We start from the raw sequence: 22,114 nt of genomic DNA, 5'->3' as shown, positions 1-22,114 counted from the left end.
ATTTTACATGATTTCAAACCTAAATTTAAACACTTTAATGACTTTTTTAATCATTCACATTTGGCACGGTGCTTAGTAAGACCTTTCCCTGTGGGTCGTCAACGTCAGCGGAGATAGTTTGTATTGCTTTACGTTCTCTTTAAAGCGTTTATTTATTTATTTAAACCAATCATTCACCTATACATGAATAGCCATGGGTCGTATATTCCATTTTAGTAAACAATTTAATAAATGTATATGTATATATATATATATATATATATACATATGTATATATATACATACATATATATACATATATATGTATGTATATATATATATATATATATATGTATGATAATATAATGCAGTCATTGTGTGAATTATTAACGTCAAGCTAAATTTAAAGCCACAGGTGTCTATGAAGTACAAAGCTCAGCATGGGCGGGTCTGACACTCAGTGCTGGCGGTAGCTATCAGACGCTAACTGTGTGGCAATGCTAATGTGGCTAAAATGATGTTAATGTGAAGCTGGCTGTGTCCACCACTGTTCATGGTTCAAGGCATCTTTATTTAAATTGACCATCGTAGGTGTGAATGTGTGAGTGAATGGTTGTTTGTCCCTGTGATGGACTGGTGATCTGTCCCGGGTGTGACCCCGCCTATCACTCTCTGTCAGCTAAGACCGGCACAGCACCCCCGCGACCCTCCTGTGGAGGAGAAAGCAGGAGGAAATGGAATCACATTCATTAGAGGAATACTTCACACATTTGCATTTAGCTTTGTGTTACTAGAAAAGAGGTAAACTCACTTTCCCCTGAGTGTTTGTTATGTGCTCACCAGTGACACTTGGTCCAAACTGCAACGACCCACTGTAGGGGGGGGTCATGCAGTGCTGTTACACCTTTATCATATAACCCTGTAGGTGATTGTCTGGGTGCACTACTGTATGTCCAAGAGTTCAGTTTTGTTTTTCAGATAAATGCATCAACCTGATTGGTTTGGCCACTGCCAGCGCTGGAGTATTTGCATAATGTGTGTTGATTGGCCCTGGATTTGAGCACCACTGGACGCCATTCCATTCAAAGTGAATGGGAAGTGTTTCAGTTGACGCCTGTTGAACCATGAGAGTACTCACCTTCACATCCAAGCACAGACCTTGTCATTAAAGTGCTCGTTTTATTACAAGACGCGTGCATATAATGCTGGAGGGTCATGAGGCAACAAAGAGACACCAACACCGGCATAATCATTTGAAATTTGAAATGTAAAAATGTCCTGGTCCTCTCTCTCAGCCCCGTGTTTGTCCCTCACATGACCTCTGACCTGCAGTGTCAGTGGCAGCAGGTCAATCTCCAGCACAACAGGAAGCACTGTGACATGTGGAGGTGGGTGATTTTTATGCTAACTAGCTCAAATCAATGTCCTTTGTATGCTTTAAATGCCTGGGTGGTTAATGGTGGCTGTAAGTCTTTTTGGGGTGAAAAGCCCTGAGGCAATATACAGTAAAAAGTGACCTTTATCTCTTACTGCAGGAGCTCCAGTGATGGAAATTATAGAAGTCCAGAGATTCTGTCCAATCAGCAAAAAAAAAAAAAAATCAGGAATACATGAATTAATGATTTAATTTATTTATAATTGAATTATAATTAATCTTTACTTTCTGACTTCTGTGCCCTGTAGCACCACACTATAAAGAAAATGCACCAAAAACATCTTTAAAGGTTCACCTAATAAAATCAATGCCTGTTTACATATTTGATATCATAAGTATATGTGTGTGTGTATCTCTACATTATACAGAGAAAGAGAAAATCAGCACATCTGCGTTTAAAATGGTTCATTCTGATGAACCTCAGTGACACAGAGTTACCAGGAGAAGCAGCTTCACTTTTCCTGTGAACCAAAAACACTCTTTTTCTCCATGGACTTTGGTGCAGGAGAGTGAGCAGTGAATATACAGTATGTTTCAAAACTGAAGCTTGCATTGTATTGGGTAAGCCTTTCGTTAACAGTAAAAAATAGACGTCTTCAGCCTCTATATCTCTGTTGCTCTAATACCTGGGCTTTGCAGCTTCAACCAGGAGATTTAAATCATTTTCTCTGAGATATCGAGCAACATCCTCAATAAATAGGTCAAACTATTTTGGTCAGAATAGAATGAATAAAAAAGTGCTAGACTTAGAGGCAAATCAATAGTTGTTTTTTTCTAATTTAGTTTGCCCTTTCACACACACACACACACACGTTACGTTTAGTAACATTTCATTTGTGTGAGAGGAAATGCCGCTCGTGCGCACCACGCGCGGCCCTTCCTGGTTTGCAGCAGGCATTGGAGTGGAGTCACACATGTATCTGCAATTCGTGAACAACAGTCTCTTGTGAAATTGTGAAATATGTTGCACTGAAATTTGCATGTGAACAGTGTTTGCAAAACAGCAGAACGCGGCCAGGACAGTGTGTGTGTTCCAGGTATTACTCATGTTGTGGGGACCTAAATCTGTTTACACTGGGACCTTAATGATTATATTTTAAAGGTCCTGTGTGTAAGATTTAGGTTGAATTATTGAAGGTAAAACAATTAGCTGTACAATCAGATTATTGTATGAAGAGTTTTTCATTAACGTTGACATTTTGAACCTCTATGTTTTCGCAGAAGCACATTTTTTGGAGTTTTGATGCCGAATTATACGTCTTTCCATTATACAGTTCTAGCACTACTCTGCTCTGCTAGAGTAGTGAGAGGCCCGGAGGTGACACTGCACGCGTGCGACTTATTATCTCACATGTGGGAGTTTCAAATTTATAACTTGAGAAGATAGATACTAGATAATAAGTCGCACGCACACTTGACTAAGTCGCAAACGCGAGATAATAAGTGGAAACAACCCTCATTTAAGCTAGCGTAACTCCAAAAGCATATACGCATACGATTGTCCTGAGGGTAATGGCTGTTGTTTTCAGTGTTACTGAATCATCAGTTCATTAAAAAGATGAATTCAGTACTTCCTGCACGACCGAAGCCCAGACTTTCAGCAGTGCTGTCACTAAATAGCTGTTTTAGCTTATTCTGCTTTATTTCTCTCAGTCTGCTGTCATGCAAATCCTCCATTTTAAAATAAATCTATAATATATTCTGTTCTATTATACTTGCATGACAGGAGAGGTCGTGTATTTTACGTATTTTAAGTATGTAACTTAACGTTAGTGCTGTCAGTAGATGTATAAATAGTTTACATTCTAACAATGGCACAAAGTGATGTGGAGGCACGCGCACGACAGGTAGGTGGAGCTCGCGCGCAGCTGGTGTCGCCACAGAGAGAGAGAGAGAGGGAGGGAGAGAGAGAGAGAGGGAGGGAGAGAGAGAGGCCGCCGGGTACAGAGCGGAGGTTACCACAGGACACTCACTGCTCCTGTGCGGCTGACAGACGGACGGACCTCCGCCACAGCAGCGCCACTTCCACCGCCGCCGCTCTCTCGCGTTTGGATATTGTGCTTCCCGGACACGCAGCGGGCAACTTGAACGGCACACATGGCTGTGTCATTGTGTTTCTTGTGACGGGTTATTTCTCCTTTTTCCTCCCTCTCTCTCTCTGGAAGTGGAGCGAGCACAGAGAGCAGCGCGTCCGTCTCCACCGAGTGGACATTTTCACTTTTCGGCGTGAAGCTCCATCCATTTGCTGCGTTGTTGAGACTCACATACACGCACACACAGACACGCGCGCGCGCTGTGAGGTGACATTAAAGAGACCGTCAGTGACACACTGAGCTCAGACACATGTCACTGATACAATTCACGCGACACGTTAGCTAGTGTTTGAAAAAGAAGCTGCTAACGTTATTGACCGGGCACCGTGTGTGTGTGTGTGTGTCGGTGTAGCAGTGTAACGTTACATTGTTTTCCTCCTTTTTTTAAAAAAAACAAATCGTCTGCTTTAGCTACAAAGTAACGAGAGCACCCGCGGTGAAGTCGGTGACACTTGTAGCACAAAGTAACCTCGCGCCTCATGTGTGACGTTTCACAAAGTTTCAGAGTTGTTCCCGGAGCGTAAAGGTCACAGGGACGGGTCATCTGTTCGCCTCTAACCCCTCCTCCTCCTCATCCTCCTCCTCCCGTCAGTCTATGATGAAGATGTGAACTCCCTCACTCCCTTCCCTCTTTTCTCAGAGCGCTTTGATATTTTTTTTTTCCTCCCTCCTCTTCCTCCTCCTCCTCCTCCTCCTCCTCCAACTCGCTTGGCTTCAAAGGGATCGAGCCAGACCTCCGTGTCTCGGGGATGTACGAAAGCGTGGATGTTGTGGGTTTGAGCCCCAGCCCCGGCCGCAGCAGCAGCCCCAGCCCCGGCTCTTTTCTGAGCATGGACTACTACCACCGACACCCGGGGCTCGGGCCGGAAAAGGGTCTCCTGTCCGGGGTAGGAGGACTCCAGCGTCCGTTCGGAGGGTCACTGGTGACCAGCAGACACTGGAGCGGATCCTGCCACTGTGAGTGTTTCTTTTAACTTTACTGATGATTGCGTTGTGACACTGGGATACAGGTGTTTAAAAAGCCGTGCTCCATGCTTAACTTGTACATTAAATAAACATTGACTTCTCACACACACACACACACATATGACTCTCTGCGGGGTTCTCAGTGTAGAATGTTTATCTCTCTCTTGTGATGCCCAGTGACATTGTTGTGCTGCACACAGGAAGTGATTTGTTGTACGTCGAGATGGACGGGGGCAACATTGTGCTAGTAAAGTCAGCTTTACCGCAGTAAATATGTTGCCGTTGGACTGAAAACACAAAGAAAAACCTCACAAAAAGTCTAAGAAGGGAAATCTACTTTTCAAAAAACACACCCCTGTGCTACTGGTGTATACTCGCCAACGCTCCCTCAGTCAGGTGAGGTCACTGTAGCTTCACTTCAAGCTTGACCTCATTACTGACTGTGTTATAGATTTAAAAACACGATAGAATTTAAAACTTCAGAATGAAATATACATCACATGCATGTCGTGTATTTTCTATATCAACTGAACAAAAACACGACGTTAAAGTGCAATGTTTAAAAGCTAAGTTTGCATTCAAATGTATCACAATATTGTGAATTAGTTTACCATGATAAACAGGAGGACGCGCAAAAGTCGGGGAGACGACACGATTTAATGACATAAAGAGCATTCGGTAAGATCAAAAAGTGTGTGATGAAACCGCGCGTTGCTTCCACTTCCCGTTTATTATTGCAGTAATATTTGCTTCTTGCGCTCAGTGGTGTAATGTTGTTCCGCTTGTCTGCTGCTTCCGTCACATGATTTCTTAAATGTCACCAAATCTGTTTCCGTTGCACTGATTTGAGATCAAAATATATACAGCCTACAACTGCTGCTGGCTGTTTGAAGTAGTTACCGAGTTGTCCAGCAGAGGGTGCTGTGAGTGACTGCTTGGCTTGCTTCCATGCCTTCTTTGCTCATCAGCAGAAGACAACAGTGGTGTTGTGTCATATTTGCGGTGGAACCATGGAGATCATGACGACAGAGGACAAAGACGAGCTAAAATGTCCTCCTGAGCAGACAATTATGACACTAAAGTAATGGTGACGCTAACAAGCGTTTGTCATTATGTGTGTGTCCTAAAATATAAGAATTACTCTTAGAATGAATGTCATGTCGACTTATATTTATCTAAGGTGGAATCATGTGGAAGTATTTAATGACATTGATAACTTTTTCTCTTCCGCACACAACAATGGAGCCTTTGTATCCAAAAAACCTTCCACATAATATACGACTAATTAATCGTGTCGCATCTTTGCCACGGTAGAAATTCATGCACTTTCTGAAACACTGAGCGTAAACATTGTCAATGACAATAATTAACCATCTCTTACAAAACATGCAAATACGGGCCGTCTTGTTGTGAGTACAGAGCGCCGCTCCACCCGGTCGTCACGTCATGCAGACGACAGGACGACAGACGACAGGTCCGACGGTCACACGGTTACCTGAGGGTAAAGGCGCGCTGATGTCACTGGGACATGGCGGCTTTGCACAACCAAGATTAAGTCAGAGAGAGAGAGAGAGAGAGAGAGGGGAAGGACTCTGCTCAGCGGGTGAGGAACAGGAGGGGGGTAGAGGCTGTGTGTGTGTGTGTGTGACCGGAATAAAAGAGTGTCAAACAGGTTCAAAGGTCAAAGGCTATACACAGACGTATGCACACACACATTCAGCGACTGCTCCAGCAACATCTAAGCACAAGCTGCAGTGTGTGCGTGTGCGCGTGTGCGTGTGTGCGTGTGTGCGTGTGTGTGTGTGTGTGTGTGTGTGTGTGTGAGACCCAGTGCAGTGACTCACTGACAATTGGGAAGTGACCTACATCTCTCCCACTTTTTTTATTTCTCCTTCTATCTGCCTCTTTCTTTCCTGTGTCAGCTGCCCAGTCATCACTTCTCTGCACTGAATGACCTCTCTTTCTGTCTGTGATGCACGCACACACGCACACACACACACGCACGCACACACACACACACACACACAGTGACGCACATACCCATTCATTCACACTCACAGTTTGTCTGGGAATGTGAGCGTATACTGACCAAGTTAGACCTGAGTGTGAGTGTGAGAAAAGGGGAGGAGGTGGATGGTTGCATGTCACTGTTTGTATCTAACACAGGGGTGGGGAAGCTCTCTCCTTTACCAGGGGGCCATTTTAGTTTTTATCGCATCCTTCAGCCGTCATTCTACATTACTGAATACATGTCAAAGTAAACGCTCCGATTCACCGGCTGGAACCGCGTCTCTCCGATGAGGCGTCATCGGATGTCGGGTGGTAGTGATGGCGATACTTGGTGTCCATACAAACAAAAATACCTCGTTGGTGGTATTTGCACAACTGAAAATTGACCTTGAATGTTGATGCAGAATTTGTATGAAACAAGCTTGTTTACGTCTAGAAGCGCCACTGCAGCAAACGGCGCTCGTGCACAGTTTAATCCAGTTAAAACAGGCCATCGGACAACTTGCAGAGTCCAACTCCGCCTCCTGTATCGCTCCATAAGCTTGTGCATATTGAATTACTTTCCTGTTAATCTTTTACTTCACACAATAAACAGCAAATGGTGAGATGGGTGGTGCAAATGTTGGTGCATGTGCAGAAGTCTGACTCCAGTCCGTTTCAACGTATACATGCAAGAGTAATCGGACTATGAATCACATTATCCAGGTATATTAGTCCGACTAAGACTAGCTCGGTTTTATTTGTACTAACGTGTTTACGTGACATTAAGAAAACTGAATTATTGTCTTAGTCCGACTAAAATTGGACTTAACATGCATGTAAACACACTTGCTCTCGCTCAATCCAACTTCTAAATCAAAAGTCTTTGCATGTTGTGTTAGCCATTAGCTCGCCGAGAACTGCCAGAACTGACGATTGTCTTGTGGGCTGTGAAAGTCTAACACGACCAAATGTACTAAAACAAAAGAGATTGGATAACGAAAAAGAAATTGTAATGCAATTTAAACGAAATGTGTGTTTTAGTTTGAGCCTGTTGAGAGTTTCTGTGACAGTATGTGCATTTATTAGCTTAGCCAGACACATGGTACTTTTCCATGGAGCTACTTTCAATATGCTGTTCTGTTCTAATCCAATCCAACTTTATTTGTTAAGCACTTTAAACCAAAGTGCTGTACAGAATAAATAAAAGACATAGTAAGTAAAAAGGTTCAAAATGAGATAAAACAGCTTAAAATAAATAAAAAATCATAACAAACACAAGAAGAAATAGCAGCTTTACAATAAAAAACAATAAAATAAATCAACGTCTCATTAAGTGTCAAAGGCCAAAGAGAAAAGGTGGATTTAAGGAGGGATTTACAAACAGACAAGGACGAGGCCTGTCTTCCTACGATCCCCTCTGAGCCACACTCAGGAGCAGCTGATCAGCTGACCTGAGAGAGCGAGCAGGCAGTTGGACTCCTGCCCTTGTCCCAGTATACAAGCACCAGAGGGGAATTGATTTTACTGAGTGAAGTGCGTCCGCCTCCAGAACACTAGGTGGCAGTAGATCCCTTTTCAGCTCGTTAGTATTCCGAGGTTTTCTGGTCTCGTTTGCAGCTTATGTGTTGGCACGATGTGTTTTTGTCGCTGTCGTCTTACTCGTCTCACTCACGTGAGCTGGTTTCCTTCATTATTTCTGAGGATGAGCTGGAAGAGGAGGAGGGGACTGTGGTTCATGCAGCGAGCACGCAGGTCATCTGATAACAGCTGATACAGGCAGAAATAATTACACTCCCAATAACTTTATCTGTGTGTGTCAGTCTGACTTTTTTAGAAATTCAGTTTATCACAGTTTTAGTCAGACTCACATACTTTAAAAGTCGCCTCTAGTAATACAGTGATTGTTGTAATAACTGATACTTGTTGGACTCGACTTATTTCTCCACCGTGATGCTGGCCCGTGCTGATGTGATTTGATTTGTATTGTCTGTCTGTCTGTCTGGTAGCAATGTCACTATTGATTTGAGCTAAACTGACATAAAACTTTAAAGGTTAAAAACCTCAATTGAATATTGATTTTTTTTTTTGTCCGCTGATGAAATGAATGAGCGTGGAATATAGTTTTCTCCCATATTCACACTTGACCTTTATTCCACTTGGTCACAGTCTGTGCCAAAGGCCGACTCAGGTGTCATAAAATCTGAAGTCTGAATATAATCCCAATTCTCTCACAATAATGGTGCAACACATTTTCTCCACATTCTATTATTATTATTATTATTGTTATTATTATTATTATTATTATTATTATTATTACATGAGGAAGATGATAAAAGAATATGCTTCTCAGTCTACACTGTCCAGACATGCACGTTACACCATTATTGACGACCTCCTGATTCTGATGTCTAATTAATTTGTTCATAGTGGATTAATAGTTCACATTATTTGATCAAAATGTCAGCAGTTAAATTTGCAATGTCAGCTAAAACAATGTAATATCTAACAGTGTTTCTCAAACCTTTTGTTTTAATAACCAGTCGTGACTAGGGATGCACCGATGTGAACGTTTTTTGTTGCTGTTATGGCCGATAACCGATATTTACCGATAATGATATATGTTAAAAAAAAATTAAAATTCTGTACAGACTGAAAAGCTGAATTTTTGAATGTTTTCCTTTACCTCCAAATAACAAGGTTACAGGGCGACACCTTTATCACGTGTAGCAAGTGTGTAACTAAATTAAAGTACAGTTTCACTCCCTTAACTCACAAAACTCCTAAAAAATGAAAATAATATCCTGACTTTATCAAACTTGCCAGTATTCATGGCAGCCAGGCTTTTATTAAATTGCAAAACAGGTTTGAAGCTCAAGTCCACTCCATTTAAACTCAAATCTGTCAAAAATATCAAAAACAAGTCCTGACTAAATATGTAAACATGACGACTTTGTGCAAAGCAGGGAGGGAAAGTCGCGGCGCCATGGCAGATCGTAGCAGGGTTCAAGATTCTATCACCCGCTGAACCCTCGCTCGTCCTTGTGCTTACTGACCTGGCCTTTGTGCTGGTTTGGTCGAGTACTTGCTGTTTTGGGCTCCCAGCTGCGACTGGCTAACGTTAGCAATGTTAGCAGCGTTAGCTTCCTGCCATTGTTGGGTGGCGGTTTTTCAACATGACATATTCATATTTGTGCGGTTGAATGCGGCATTGATCCCTAATTGTGACCCAAATCACAATATAGCAACTCATTTATCTGTAAGGACTAATATCTAATATTGAATTGATTAATGCGTCATTTCCAAGAGAAGTGTTTGCTAAACTACTTTTAACTTGATTTTATTCATGTTACAGGCCAGCGCAGCACAAGAACACTGTATCAATAATGCCAGTGACATTAAAACATGTTCATAAGTTGCACAGTCTGCCCGACAGTTCACACTTCTGTCACCTGTTTTAATTTCTCTTTTCTAAAAAATCCATCACAAAGCTTTAACTGTACGTGACGACAAAGATGGTCTTTCCTGTCGCCTTCGAAAGCTGAGTGAGAGGATACAGATGGTCACACAAGGCTCTCGCTCAACCACATGAACCCTAGCGGTCAGCTGACCTCTGGTCTCACTGCAACATTATCTATGATCACAAGCAAAGACAACGTAAATCCTCACATGTATCGTATTCACTTACGGTGTCATTGTGGTGATGTAATGGGATGTGCAGCAGTGAGTAGTCATGATTCATTAGGGACAATTACACACAATAAAGCACACGTAGGCAAATGGAAACACAACATCACTTTCCCTATACAATCCTTTTCTTCGTCGTTTTTATAAAGTGCGTCTTTTAAACACTGAAGTTCATGTGCTGGGCCTGTAGGTGGCGTTGTAGCACTGCTACAGGGCAACGTGTAAGGAAAGAAAATAAATGTTAAGACAAAAAGGAATAGACCAAAGAATCTCTGATCACAGGAAGAGGAAGACGACAACGCTGTTTGTATCCATGAACATGTGTTTTCAGAAATCGAGTTTCACTGCTCTCAAAACAACGCTTCTGTGTTGATAAAGAGCTGATTCACTTAAACTTAGCTCACTAACCTCAGACGTTATACTGTAGCAGTTTATTACCTGGAAATATGTTATTAATAATAATAATAAGAAGAAGAAGAAGAAATTTAATTTCAAAGCGCCTTTCAGGTCACTCAAGGACACTTTACAAACAGAATGAATTAAAATCACATAATTGGCTAAACCAAGGTAAAACACTAATGACCATACAGTAGAACTCTATCATTGTATTGAAGTTTTAAAATAACAGCTAGTTACATTACTTTTGGATTACTCCATGACAGCACCTGAGATGTACCATACCTAAATAGCCAGTTAAACAATATGCCTAAATCAGCATGAATCTTTATTCTAAAAATAGGACTAGAGCTGCAACTAATGATCATTTTCATAATCCATTAATCTGTCGATTATTTTCTCAATTAGTCGATCAATCGTTTGGTCCTTAAAAAATGTTGATCTGTGTTCGTCAAACCTGGAAATGATGACGTTCTCAAATGTCTTGTTTTGTCCACAAACTCTTTGTTATCCAGAGCAAAGAAATGAAGAAAATATTCACGTTTAAGAAACCTAAACAATCGGAAATCTTGTTTTAATCATAAGAAATCAAACACTGAATACACGCGTCCTCCCTCGTCTTCTTTGTCTCCTCGAGTCAAGTCTATGTTTGATTTATGTTTTCGGTCCAGAAGTAAAGAAGTAACGAGATTGTTTTTTGATTCGTTACTGACGTTGTCCACGTTACTGCGTTACAGACAAATGTAGTCACATGTTGTAAGAGTTAAACTCATTGTCACCAACTTTCAGTCCCGTCGTTCCAATCCAAGCGTCACTGATGACAGACGAGCTCAGCAGAGCCGGTGAGACCCTGAGACTTTTGCTCAGTGCTGTTTTTAGACATTTTAAAGCAGAAATGTTACACATTACGTCTGTAAATCCGTCCAGAGGAGGATAAGTGGTGTTCACGTTAGCAGAGACGACCTCTTTCTCTTGTCTGGTATTGATATCGGGACTTTGATTCTCCCGATACTGATATCAAGTCTGATAGATAGATAGTTTTTAAACTATTTAGCTGTTATCGCCACATTTGTGCTGATGCACGGCCGTCTAGCCATAACACGCCATCTCTGAAACATGATGCTCCCGCGTCACAAGTGAAACAAATATTCTGAAATGTTTCAGTTAAATTGCAGATTCTGCTTTTTATTAAACAGTCTGTGCTTAGTCAAGTGTTTATGTTTCACTGTTTTATTCTTCCAGGACCTGATGATGAAATAATGTGAGACACACGTGACTATATAGAGTTTACAGTCACAGTCTGTTAGTGGTGATGCGTTAAGAAAATATTCACGTGTCATTGGGTTCATTGTAAACTGCAGTGTTTATCATACGGGGAGCGCTGAATAAATACATGAGGGAGTGGACGTGTGTGACACAGCGGTGTCAGCATTTTCCGCCACATCCTTCCAATAACAGTATATACTTATGGCAACGTGCGTCTTCATGTGGAGATATGATGAACAGCACATGTACGCGGTGTCACATATACAGTATCCTGCTTGTTGTTTTCTTCCATAAAGAGATTTAAAACGACACTTCCTGCAACTGTCTCATCAAGTGCAGACAGACTGGTCTTAATCGTCTTGCATTTCTAATGATAAATATGAATATTAGTTCAGTACAGCTTTTCATACTCCTCATTATTTCGTGCGCTCTCACTTTGGACTGTTGAGGATAATCTGTTTCCTCGAAGGACGTGTGTTTGGTCTCACAGTGACGCCTGACATCAATGCAATGTGTGTTTGACAACACACAGCATCAGACATGGAGGTTTGGTGTTCGCTCACGTGTGGAATAGCCGGTGTCTTCTCATTCCTCTGTCTCTCCTCCAGTAAACACTGGATCTCATTGGCTCATTTGAATGATGCTAAGCTCGTGCTCGTGCTCGTGCTCGTGCAGGCTGTAGCTGCAAAAAACAACAGTGCTCCACGAAGATTACTACGTGTAGGAGATGCTTTGGTTATTGCACACATATTATAATTGTGATTGTGGTGAGTTGGAAAAAATCCCCTATTTGAAAATATTGCCCACCGTGTGCATACAGTCCTAGTGATTTCTTTGGACGTGCCACAATGAGAAGCCTGCGTCCTATCATTTCAATTCCACAAGTTTAAAGATGAGTCACTAACATTCCTCTCTGCTGATAAGCCTCTCATCTCATCTCCACAGCAAAGAAGGAACATGTTGCCCTGGGAGGGAGAGAGAGAGAGAGGGAGAGAGAGAGGGAAGAGATTCATAAACACACGAAGAAAACAAAAACTCAGAGACTCTTGGAAGTATGAGGTGTGCGAGAGAGAGAGAGGGAGGTTTGAAACGAGGTCAGACAGAGTTTGTTAGCGTTGGCCAGCGTTTCCGTGAGAATAGAGCAAACAAACAGAGAAGAGATGATGGGATGTACGAGGGCTTACACAGCCTGAGTAAATGACATTAAAAACACATTAAGCAGTGTAATTTGTTGTCACCATAATTTATACATTTCATGATCGCACACAGGGAGACCGGCGGAGCCAGAAGTCACCGTTAAGCCTCATTCAGCTCAAATTTACTCCATTTACACAGTTTATTTATTTTTTTGCACACGCAAGAAGGAAGAAGAATATTCAAACGTGTCAGGAGAGGTCAAGAAGAAGCCACAGGGTGATGCAAAGGCCAGTACAAGGGAAGCTGTAACACAGAACAAGAAAATGAATCTCTGACTTCCATGTCTGCACAACACAACATGCAATATGTTAATATTATATAATATAATATTTCAGGTGTTTACGTCGTCCGCTCCAAACTTTCACAGTTCTTTCATTAGCAGATGCATTTGCGTTGAATGTAAACAAACTGGTGTAAGTGAAATAGAAAGCTGTCGCAGGCTCTCGGGAGGGAGAACACGTCCTCGCTCGCAGCATCTGCTGCTTTTTAAACAGTGAATTATACTGAAGATTGTTTTGACCTTGAATCACGTCTGATGGCCCACAGCCAGCTGTTAAAAAAGGTCCCCACTATTAACACATTTATTTGACCGCTTAAGATTTATTATAAGAGGAGAGTACAATAAAAATGGCTATAATAGAATAAAGGGAACAGCTTTTTACCTTTAAAAAATGAGCATTATTAGGCATTAAAGACACTTTTCAGCACTGGCTCAGTGATACTGGATCTACTGCTATACTGTCTGTTCTTTACTTACTTACTAAAAGTGAAAGCATTTCAGACTTGACAGGTGCACATTGTCACAGTTGAGAGTAGCTAAAGATTATTTTGATAATCGATCGATTATTTTATCAAGTAATCAAGTCATTGTTTGGTCGATAAAATGTCAGAAAATGTTAAAAAATGTCGTTCAGCGTTTGACAAACCTGGAAATAATGAAGTTTTTATGATTTTTTGTTTTATGGAACAAAGAAACAAAAGAAATATTCACATTTAAGAACCGGAAAGAATCAGAAATCTTATTTTAGTCATAAAACACACGTATTTTGCGCGCAATGCTGTTTTTTGAAGGCGTTCACGAAAAGTGCTGCCGTACTTTTGACGACTTGTTTCCTACATTTTTCTCTCTGCTGTGTCCACCGCCTCCGTCACAGGGCGTGGCATTGGTTCTCTTCTTCTTCTTCTTGTTAGCTGGTGCGTTTGTCTGTGCTGATAAAAATCTGCGTATCTGCTGCCTCTCTGGTCAAACACCAGCTACTGCATTCAGATTATGCCTTTCTTAGACCACTCTTGCGTCACTGGCACACTTTTTTTGTCACCCCTCTTCCATCGTCCAACCAGTACGAGGCTTGTTGTCCCAGACTCCTCCCCCCTTTTTTTCAAACGCTGCGTTGCCGTTCTCTCTCCACCACTAGAAAAAAGACCACGCCCCCTGCACTGTTCCCCACTCATCTGAGAAGAGGAGGGGGTTTAGCTGCCCTTTAATTTCACTATAACATCGTTGTTAGACTTGTTGTAAATGTAAGTGTAAAAGATGATCTATGTTTACAGTGTAGCCTGCCTCAAAGTCAGCTGGGATACAAAAGTTATACAAGCAGAGAACTTTCTGGAGTACCTCAGGGTTCCATCCTGTATGTATATATATATATATATATATATATATATATGTATATATGTATATATATATATATATATATATATATATATATGTATATATATATATATATATATATATGTATATATATATATATATGCATATATGTATATATATATACATATATATGTGTATATATGTATATATATATACTTATATATATATACACATATATACACACATATATATGTATATATATACATATATATTTATATATGTATATATATAAATATATACACATATATGTATATATATATGTATATTTATATATTTATATATATGTATATATGTGTATATATGTATGTATGTATATATGTATGTATATATATACATACATATATATGTGTGTGTGTGTATATATATGTATAAAAACTACTTAAACTGCCATATAAAATCACATAATCAGCAAATGATTCAATAAAATCAATCTGCAGTCACATGTTTCTGCCTCCAATTCATTTCAGTTTCAAACAATCCCGTGGTTAGTTACAGGAAGAAGGAGCCACGTATTTATTATGATTATTTTACTGAATGTTAGTGTTCATGCTGTTGTTCTCCTGCCATTTATTTTCCACAAATGTGTGTGCGACTCGAGCCGAATGGTCGAGAGACACAGAAGAATGCACTTTAATGGCATTATTGCCAAATACAAATGGTTGTGTTTTCTCTGTGTCTGCTCCCTGCAGCTGTAGAGACCGAGAGCACGAGTTCAGGGGAGGACCTGCTGGTCCTCAGCCCCCCCTCACCTCCACCTCCACCACGCATCTACAAGCCCTGCTTTGTGTGTCAGGACAAATCGTCAGGATACCACTACGGAGTCAGCGCTTGTGAGGGCTGCAAGGTAGGCACCTCCACACACACACACACACATACAGTGTGCGCGTGCATGTGTGTGCGTGTGCGTATGCGTGTGCTAAACTTAAGACCAGGACACGTCGCACTCATTTCAGGTGAATGGATCATCCGTGTACAAGAATAGACATAAGCTTGAAATCTTGAATAAATAATGATTACAAAAAGCACGAGTCGTTGCTTCTCGTGTCAGTGGAGAGGTCATGACCTTGATCTGTCTTTTCTAATCCTACACACACACACACACACACACACACATCGCAGCACTCTACATATCCATCCATCGTTACCCTGCAGCTCATCTTTGCCTCCTCCTCCTCTTCCTCCCCGTCAGGGCTTCTTCCGGAGGAGCATCCAGAAGAACATGGTGTACACCTGCCACCGCGACAAAGTCTGTGTCATCAACAAGGTGACGAGGAACCGCTGTCAGTCCTGTCGACTGCAGAAGTGCTTCGACGTCGGCATGTCCAAGGAGTGTGAGTACAGCCAACGACGTTCTCTCCCGAAACAGCTGCGGGAGACTTTTAACGCCACGCGTTGTTGTTGTCCTGTCATAAATGGACACGGCACCGTGGGTGATTGAGGTTAAACTCAGCGTTCTTCACTGGTTTCATGAGCCTGGTGTTCGTCTCCATCTGGTGGTCATTCATGGGTAACACAGCATCGGTGTTCAGTGCTGCGTTCACTCCTAATCCAATGTAATGCAAGAAATGATGTGAGCAGTGATGTCAGTAACCATGAAGAGTAACATCTGTCGTTTAGGTGCTGAGCGAGGGCCAGTGCTTGTGTCTTTATCAATTACATTATATCATTTATTTGCTTTTACTTTACTTTGTACAAGTTTCCCTGGTTGTTCAGCGACTTAAATGTGATTCTTTTCTGGTTTCTTTGCTCCGTGTAACAAAGGAATCATTCAAACTGAATCATTGTGACATTTCAGAACATCATTTCTAGGTTTGATGAACCTTTATTTGGTATTTACGGAGCAGCAAGTACTCGATGAATCGACAAAGCTACCATATCATTGTTTTTTTTTTTTCTTTTAGCATAAAAAAAAAAAATCATTTGACGTCTCAGTCCACTAGATGGTGCCAAGTGCTCACTCTCACGAGAGCTTGTATGAGAATATACTATTGCAATGTACAGGTTACAGGTTAGCATGTTAGCATTTTAGCATGTTAGTGTAGCACTCAGCTTTTGCTGCCTCTCTCTGGCATTAAAAGTCAAATCAAATAGATTCTGCAGCGACTTAGTGTTTCTGCTGTTTAAAGCCGGCTAAACAAAGCTGCAATATCTTCAACTATATTGTATATATTTTACTAAATAGTCAATATTTAGTAAAAATCCTTTGTGTTTTCATTAGAACCGTCCCGTGTGAAAGCCGCGGATAATTCAGGCTTTTGGTTTTCAAAAACTTCACAGAAGCCAGACTGAGCTCAACTCTGGCTCAGCGAATGTCATCGTCCTTGTACTCGTCTGTGATGGTAAAAGTCTTCTCCTCCGTCCTCAGTGGTGCGGAATGACCGGACAAAGAAGAAGAAGGAGGAGAAGAGGCAGGCGGAGGTGGAGATCTACGTGCTGTCGGCGGACACCGAGCAGATGATCGCACAAGTTTGCCGCGCGCATCAGGACACGTTTCCCTCCCTGTGTCAGCTGGGAAAATACACCACGGTACCAACACTCACTCACACACTCACCAAAGCTTAATAAAGAAACCATGATTTAAGTTGTAGTATCTAACACTTCTGCTTTTCAGTATTTAACAAAATAACGCTAATGTTATATATGTTGTTCAGTAATGTACTTCAAGTTAAAGTTAAAGTTAGTTTTTATTAATCCCCTTAGGGAAAGTATTCCTCTGCATTTTGACCCATCCTAGAATTACTAGCAGCGGGCTGCCACACTGAGTAGCGCCCGGGGAGCATTGGGGGTTGGGTGCCTTGCTCAGGGGTACCCCAGCCCTTTTTGGCTGGGTGGGGATTTGAACCAACACTCACTTTTAATGACGTCGTCCACTGTCTTGTCTCTGTAGCGTCCTGTGAAGCCTCAGTAAAGAAGGAAATATTCAGCACTACATTTAGCCAGTGTGTCTTTTTTAATTATTCATTTCATTGTGTGTATTTTTCACTAATGGATCACAACTATTGAAAATTGCTTCAATTCCCACAATCCCCTGCTGCTCCCCGACATCAGTACAGTTCCTTATCATCTTACTGTCATCCACAGAGCAACAGCTCGGAGCACCGCGTCTCACTGGACGTCAACCTCTGGGACAAGTTCAGCGAACTGTCCACCAAATGCATCATCAAGACGGTGGAGTTCGCCAAACACCTGCCGGGCTTCACGACGCTCACCATCGCCGACCAGATCACGCTGCTCAAAGCCGCCTGTCTGGACATACTGGTGAGTTCAACTCTGTCCACGCACCCAACTGAGACTCTGGTGTCGCCGCGTTTCCTCGTCCGTAACACGGTTTCTGCTCAGATTCTGAAGATCTGCACTCGCTACGCTCCGGACCAGGACACCATGACGTTCTCCGACGGTCTGACTCTGAACCGCACTCAGATGCACAACGCCGGGTTCGGACCGCTCACCGACCTCGTGTTCTCCTTCGCCAACCAGCTGCTCCCGCTGGAGATGGACGACGCAGAGACGGGACTGCTCAGCGCCATCTGCCTGCTCTGTGGAGGTACTGCGCGCAATAGCTCACCGATACGAGACGCAGTAATTCACAAACGTCTGCTGTGTACGTGACAAAGTGTCAAATACAGTAATGAGTTTAATATTTGATGAGGTTTTTTTTGTGCAATCCTGCAGATCGTCAGGATCTCGAGGAACCAGAGAAGGTGGATGTTCTTCAGGAGCCGATGCTCGAAGCGCTCAAGGTTTGTTACAGTACAACATTGTTACTTTGTTACCAGATCCAGACCAAGACTTTGGTGTTAGGGTTTAACAGGAAACAGCGTAGCAGCACGTCAGGGCGGCGTTCCCGAGGAGGAACCTCGGACGCTCCCAGGAACTCACCGTATCATGAGCAGTGAGAAGCAGCTGTGGCTCCTGATTGGATTAAGTGTTGTACGATAGTGGAAGTGTTTACTGCTAATAATTGTACACTAAATAACCTAAAGCTAAAAGTAAAGATTTAGTTTTTGAGATACCGCCATGAGAGAACAACAATAATATGAAATAGATATATAATATACATACATATGTGTGTATATATATATATTTATATATATATAGATATATGTATACGTATATATATACATACATATATAGATGTGTATATATATATATATATATATATACATACATATGAATAAATAAAGACTTTCCTCCATGTGTGTGTGTGTGTGTGTGTGTATAGATGTATGTGAGGAGGAGGAGGCCGGACAAACCCTGCATGTTCCCCAAAATACTGATGAAGATCACTGACCTCCGCAGCATCAGTGTGAAGGGTGAGACACACACACACACACACACACACATTACACTTGAAGACTTCCTCTCTTTCAGTCTAATCCATTCACTTAACATTTAACATTATGACTCTTCCAATCACTTCCCTTTGTTAATGTTCTGATTTGATCTCAACAGGAAGTGCTTGGTTTCCTCGTTAAAAAAACAAAACACCATATTTAACTCTCTGTTAGTAACAGCTACTATGAGAGTTCTGTTATTGTTTAAAGATGAAGTCTATGTCATTTTGCTAGGGTCACAAAAATGGGTTTTGAAATATTAATATTACTTCTCTCTTGTTTTTGAACATAATGATTGAATTCTTTAAGAGAGAACAGGACTTTTGCACCGTGTCTACTTCAGTTCTCCTGAGCTGATTTGTAAATCTGTCATGGTCGTCTGGTGGGAGGGGCTTAGGACAGAGAAATGACATTTCACTCTGTACCTACAGCACGTTCTCCAGTTTCCTCCCACAGTCCAGAAACATGCAGACACGCCCCCCTGTGTTTAATTTGTTGATTTATTTTACTGGCGAGATAACGTGATAAGTGTGTCTGTGTGTGGCCCTGTGATGGACTGCTCATCTCTCCGGGGTGTACTCTGCCTTTTGCCCCATGTCACATGTCAGATGCGACACGGGGTAAATAGGGCGCGAGCCTCATGTGGAGGATACAGCAGTAGCAGATGGATGGACGGACCTACTCCTCGTTTCTTGAAGGACGACCTCTAACTCTGTTTCTCCTGCAGGAGCGGAGCGAGTGATCACACTGAAAATGGAGATTCCCGGCTCCATGCCTCCGCTCATCCAGGAGATGCTGGAGAACTCTGAGGGTCTGGAGAGTCACGGAGCCGGGGGAGAGAAAGGAGGAGAAGACGGAGCGGACGGCAAGGAGGAAACGGACATGAGGAGCTGTCGTCCCAGTCCGTCTCCCAAATCGGTCCCCTCTTCCAGCCCGAGCCCCGTACCCCGCTCCCCTGCTCCGTCTCCCTCCACCTGAGCAGCACCAGTGAAAGCAGACACAGACTGGACCTGATGGGACAGAGAAGTGTGGACTTCTGTACGTGGAGACACTGAATGTCTCTCTGCAAATGGTGCAAGTGAATGAAAGCAGGGGACGTGAGAACTGATTTATGTCCACATTTCATACTGTGCAAAAAAACTGATTTCATTTTGTAAAATCTTTTTTGTTATATATGTGTGTGTATATATATATATACACATATATGTATGCCTCTGATGTTAATTATTTGTGAACCTGAATGAAGGCTTATGTCTAACACACTCCGTCCCTTCCTCATGAGCATGTACATGCAGAAGCGACTTTATATTCTGTCATTCTGACAGTGATGTCACTCCAAACAAGAACAGACACTTTGTTTTTCTGTAAGCTCGCAGGTTTATCACAGGTACGAAACTACATTTCAAACTCCTTAGCCAGTTCATGGAAACACCTGGAAGATGCAGCTTGGACACATCATCAGTGATGAACCCGGGTCCACAACCACCTAGAAGCTTTTTCTGCTGCTTCACTGACGTTCCTGGTGGCTTTTCTCTCTAATGCCAAGAATCCTTAACACTCGGTGCAGAGATCGCCATGGAAACCCCTGCATTGGTGGGCCTCCTCTATCCGGACTGTAAGACCTCTTTCAAACCCTCTGATGTGAAGACCACATCTGTCCTTGGGAAGTCAGCTACTACCGTTAGCACCTGAAGGTGGCGCCGTGTGTACGTCCCCTCTCCCAGGGCTTTAGGGCAGCAGTTCAGGGTTATGCTCCACAGAGCCTCTCGCCGGTGTTTGTACTACAGACCATTTTAGAAACCAAAGGGTAACAAACGATAACTTAAACAACCCCTTTTTGAAGTTGTCTGACGTAGTTTTAAAGAAATACAGAATCATTGATCTGTAACTGGTTATCAACCTGGGATTTTACCTGTTAAATAAAACACATTTTACAAAAGAAGACACTGGTTATCAGCGCTGTTGATCTCCAATCCCATAATTATTGTTAGCATCAAGTATATGGTCAATTCTTTTATCCAGTGTCGATGAACGCAGTTCCCTCGCGTCAGACACAAACAAAACCAGGAACGACCCGAGGATTCATCAACCTGACACATAACAAATAACAAGCATGAAACAGAGATGAGGAAGTGAGGAAACGACTGACGACTAAGCAGAACTCGGCAGGAATAAAAGAAAAAAGAATCATGTCAACGTAACACTTAATAAACATGTCATCGTGATCAAAAGTTGATTTGAGTTCTGGGAGCTTTAAAAACAAATAAAAGTGTATTAAAATCATCTCCTCACAAAGTGATTGCAGGTGTTTGTACGTTTGACAGAAAACCTGAGAGTTTTTCAACTTTAACATTCAAACACTGACAATGACAGACGGTGAAAGAATACGACCTTATTTAGTTATTATAAGGAGATGATGTAGAACTGCAGTCACGTGCTGCCTTTAAAACCCTAAAATCGATACAATCATTGTAACCTGGACTCAATGAAGCAACGACACAACAACACAACGACACAAGGGTTTGTTGTTGCTGTAAAACCCAAAAAATCTTCTGCCTGCACCATGTTTCTGTCCTTCTCTGGAGTGTCGTCACTCTTACATGTGTTAGATATTAGTGGATGTTCTTGTTTATGTAGAATCATTATGTATAATACGATATTGTACATATATATATATATAAAAAAAAAGAAGTTGTTGGACTGAGGCAGACTTAAACAAGATGCTATTTTCCTAAATGCACATTTGTATATTATGTATATTTTCCAGCTCAGCCATGAAAACGTCTTCCTTCGTCCACTTTTCACTCAGAGACACGTCAGGGAGAGACTTTAAATAAAAGCCACCACTCTGGAATCAGAAATGTAAACAACAATGACCGTGTTTTTATCTGTCTTACTTAACATTGTCTTGTATACTTTGTTTGCGGCTCCAGCAGCAAATTAAACGACTTTAACAAACTGTAAAAAACAGATGTTTTCATTTTAAAGACACAAACGGATCATTTCCACGCACAGTACAAATACTTTGTTACTGATTCACATAAAATCTGTACTTTCTTATTGATGTTTCTAGCAACTTTTACTTTAACGCTCACTACATTTGGACAGGTGAGTGATGGGG

General features: G+C 41.8%; 1 protein-coding gene across 1 annotated transcript; it reads left to right on the top strand.

Moving 5' to 3' along the window:
• Positions 1-4,157: 4,157 nt before the first annotated feature.
• LOC122785570 (retinoic acid receptor alpha-B-like) lies at positions 4,158-21,961 on the top strand. Its single transcript, XM_044051440.1, has 9 exons — positions 4,158-4,464; positions 15,349-15,503; positions 15,849-15,990; positions 17,025-17,185; positions 17,741-17,917; positions 17,999-18,203; positions 18,332-18,399; positions 18,882-18,972; positions 19,721-21,961. Exons 1-9 carry the CDS (start codon positions 4,257-4,259, stop codon positions 19,969-19,971), a joined length of 1,458 nt encoding a protein of 485 aa, XP_043907375.1. The 5' UTR covers positions 4,158-4,256; the 3' UTR covers positions 19,972-21,961.
• Positions 21,962-22,114: the final 153 nt, after the last annotated feature.

Source organism: Solea senegalensis, linkage group LG19 (genome assembly GCF_019176455.1).
Source record: "Solea senegalensis isolate Sse05_10M linkage group LG19, IFAPA_SoseM_1, whole genome shotgun sequence".
In the NCBI taxonomy this organism is placed as follows: domain Eukaryota; kingdom Metazoa; phylum Chordata; class Actinopteri; order Pleuronectiformes; family Soleidae; genus Solea; species Solea senegalensis.
This window is presented reverse-complemented; position numbering and strand designations above follow the sequence as displayed.

Bases quoted from the DNA above. Each gene is read 5' to 3' on its own strand.
- LOC122785570 (XM_044051440.1), top strand. From the start codon at position 4,257: ATGTACGAAAGCGTGGATGTTGTGGGTTTGAGCCCCAGCCCCGGCCGC. The intron at 15,991-17,024 runs GTGAGTACAGCC...CTCCGTCCTCAG, and splicing joins CGTCGGCATGTCCAAGGAGT to TGGTGCGGAATGACCGGACA. The intron at 18,400-18,881 runs GTTTGTTACAGT...GTGTGTGTATAG, and splicing joins CGATGCTCGAAGCGCTCAAG to ATGTATGTGAGGAGGAGGAG.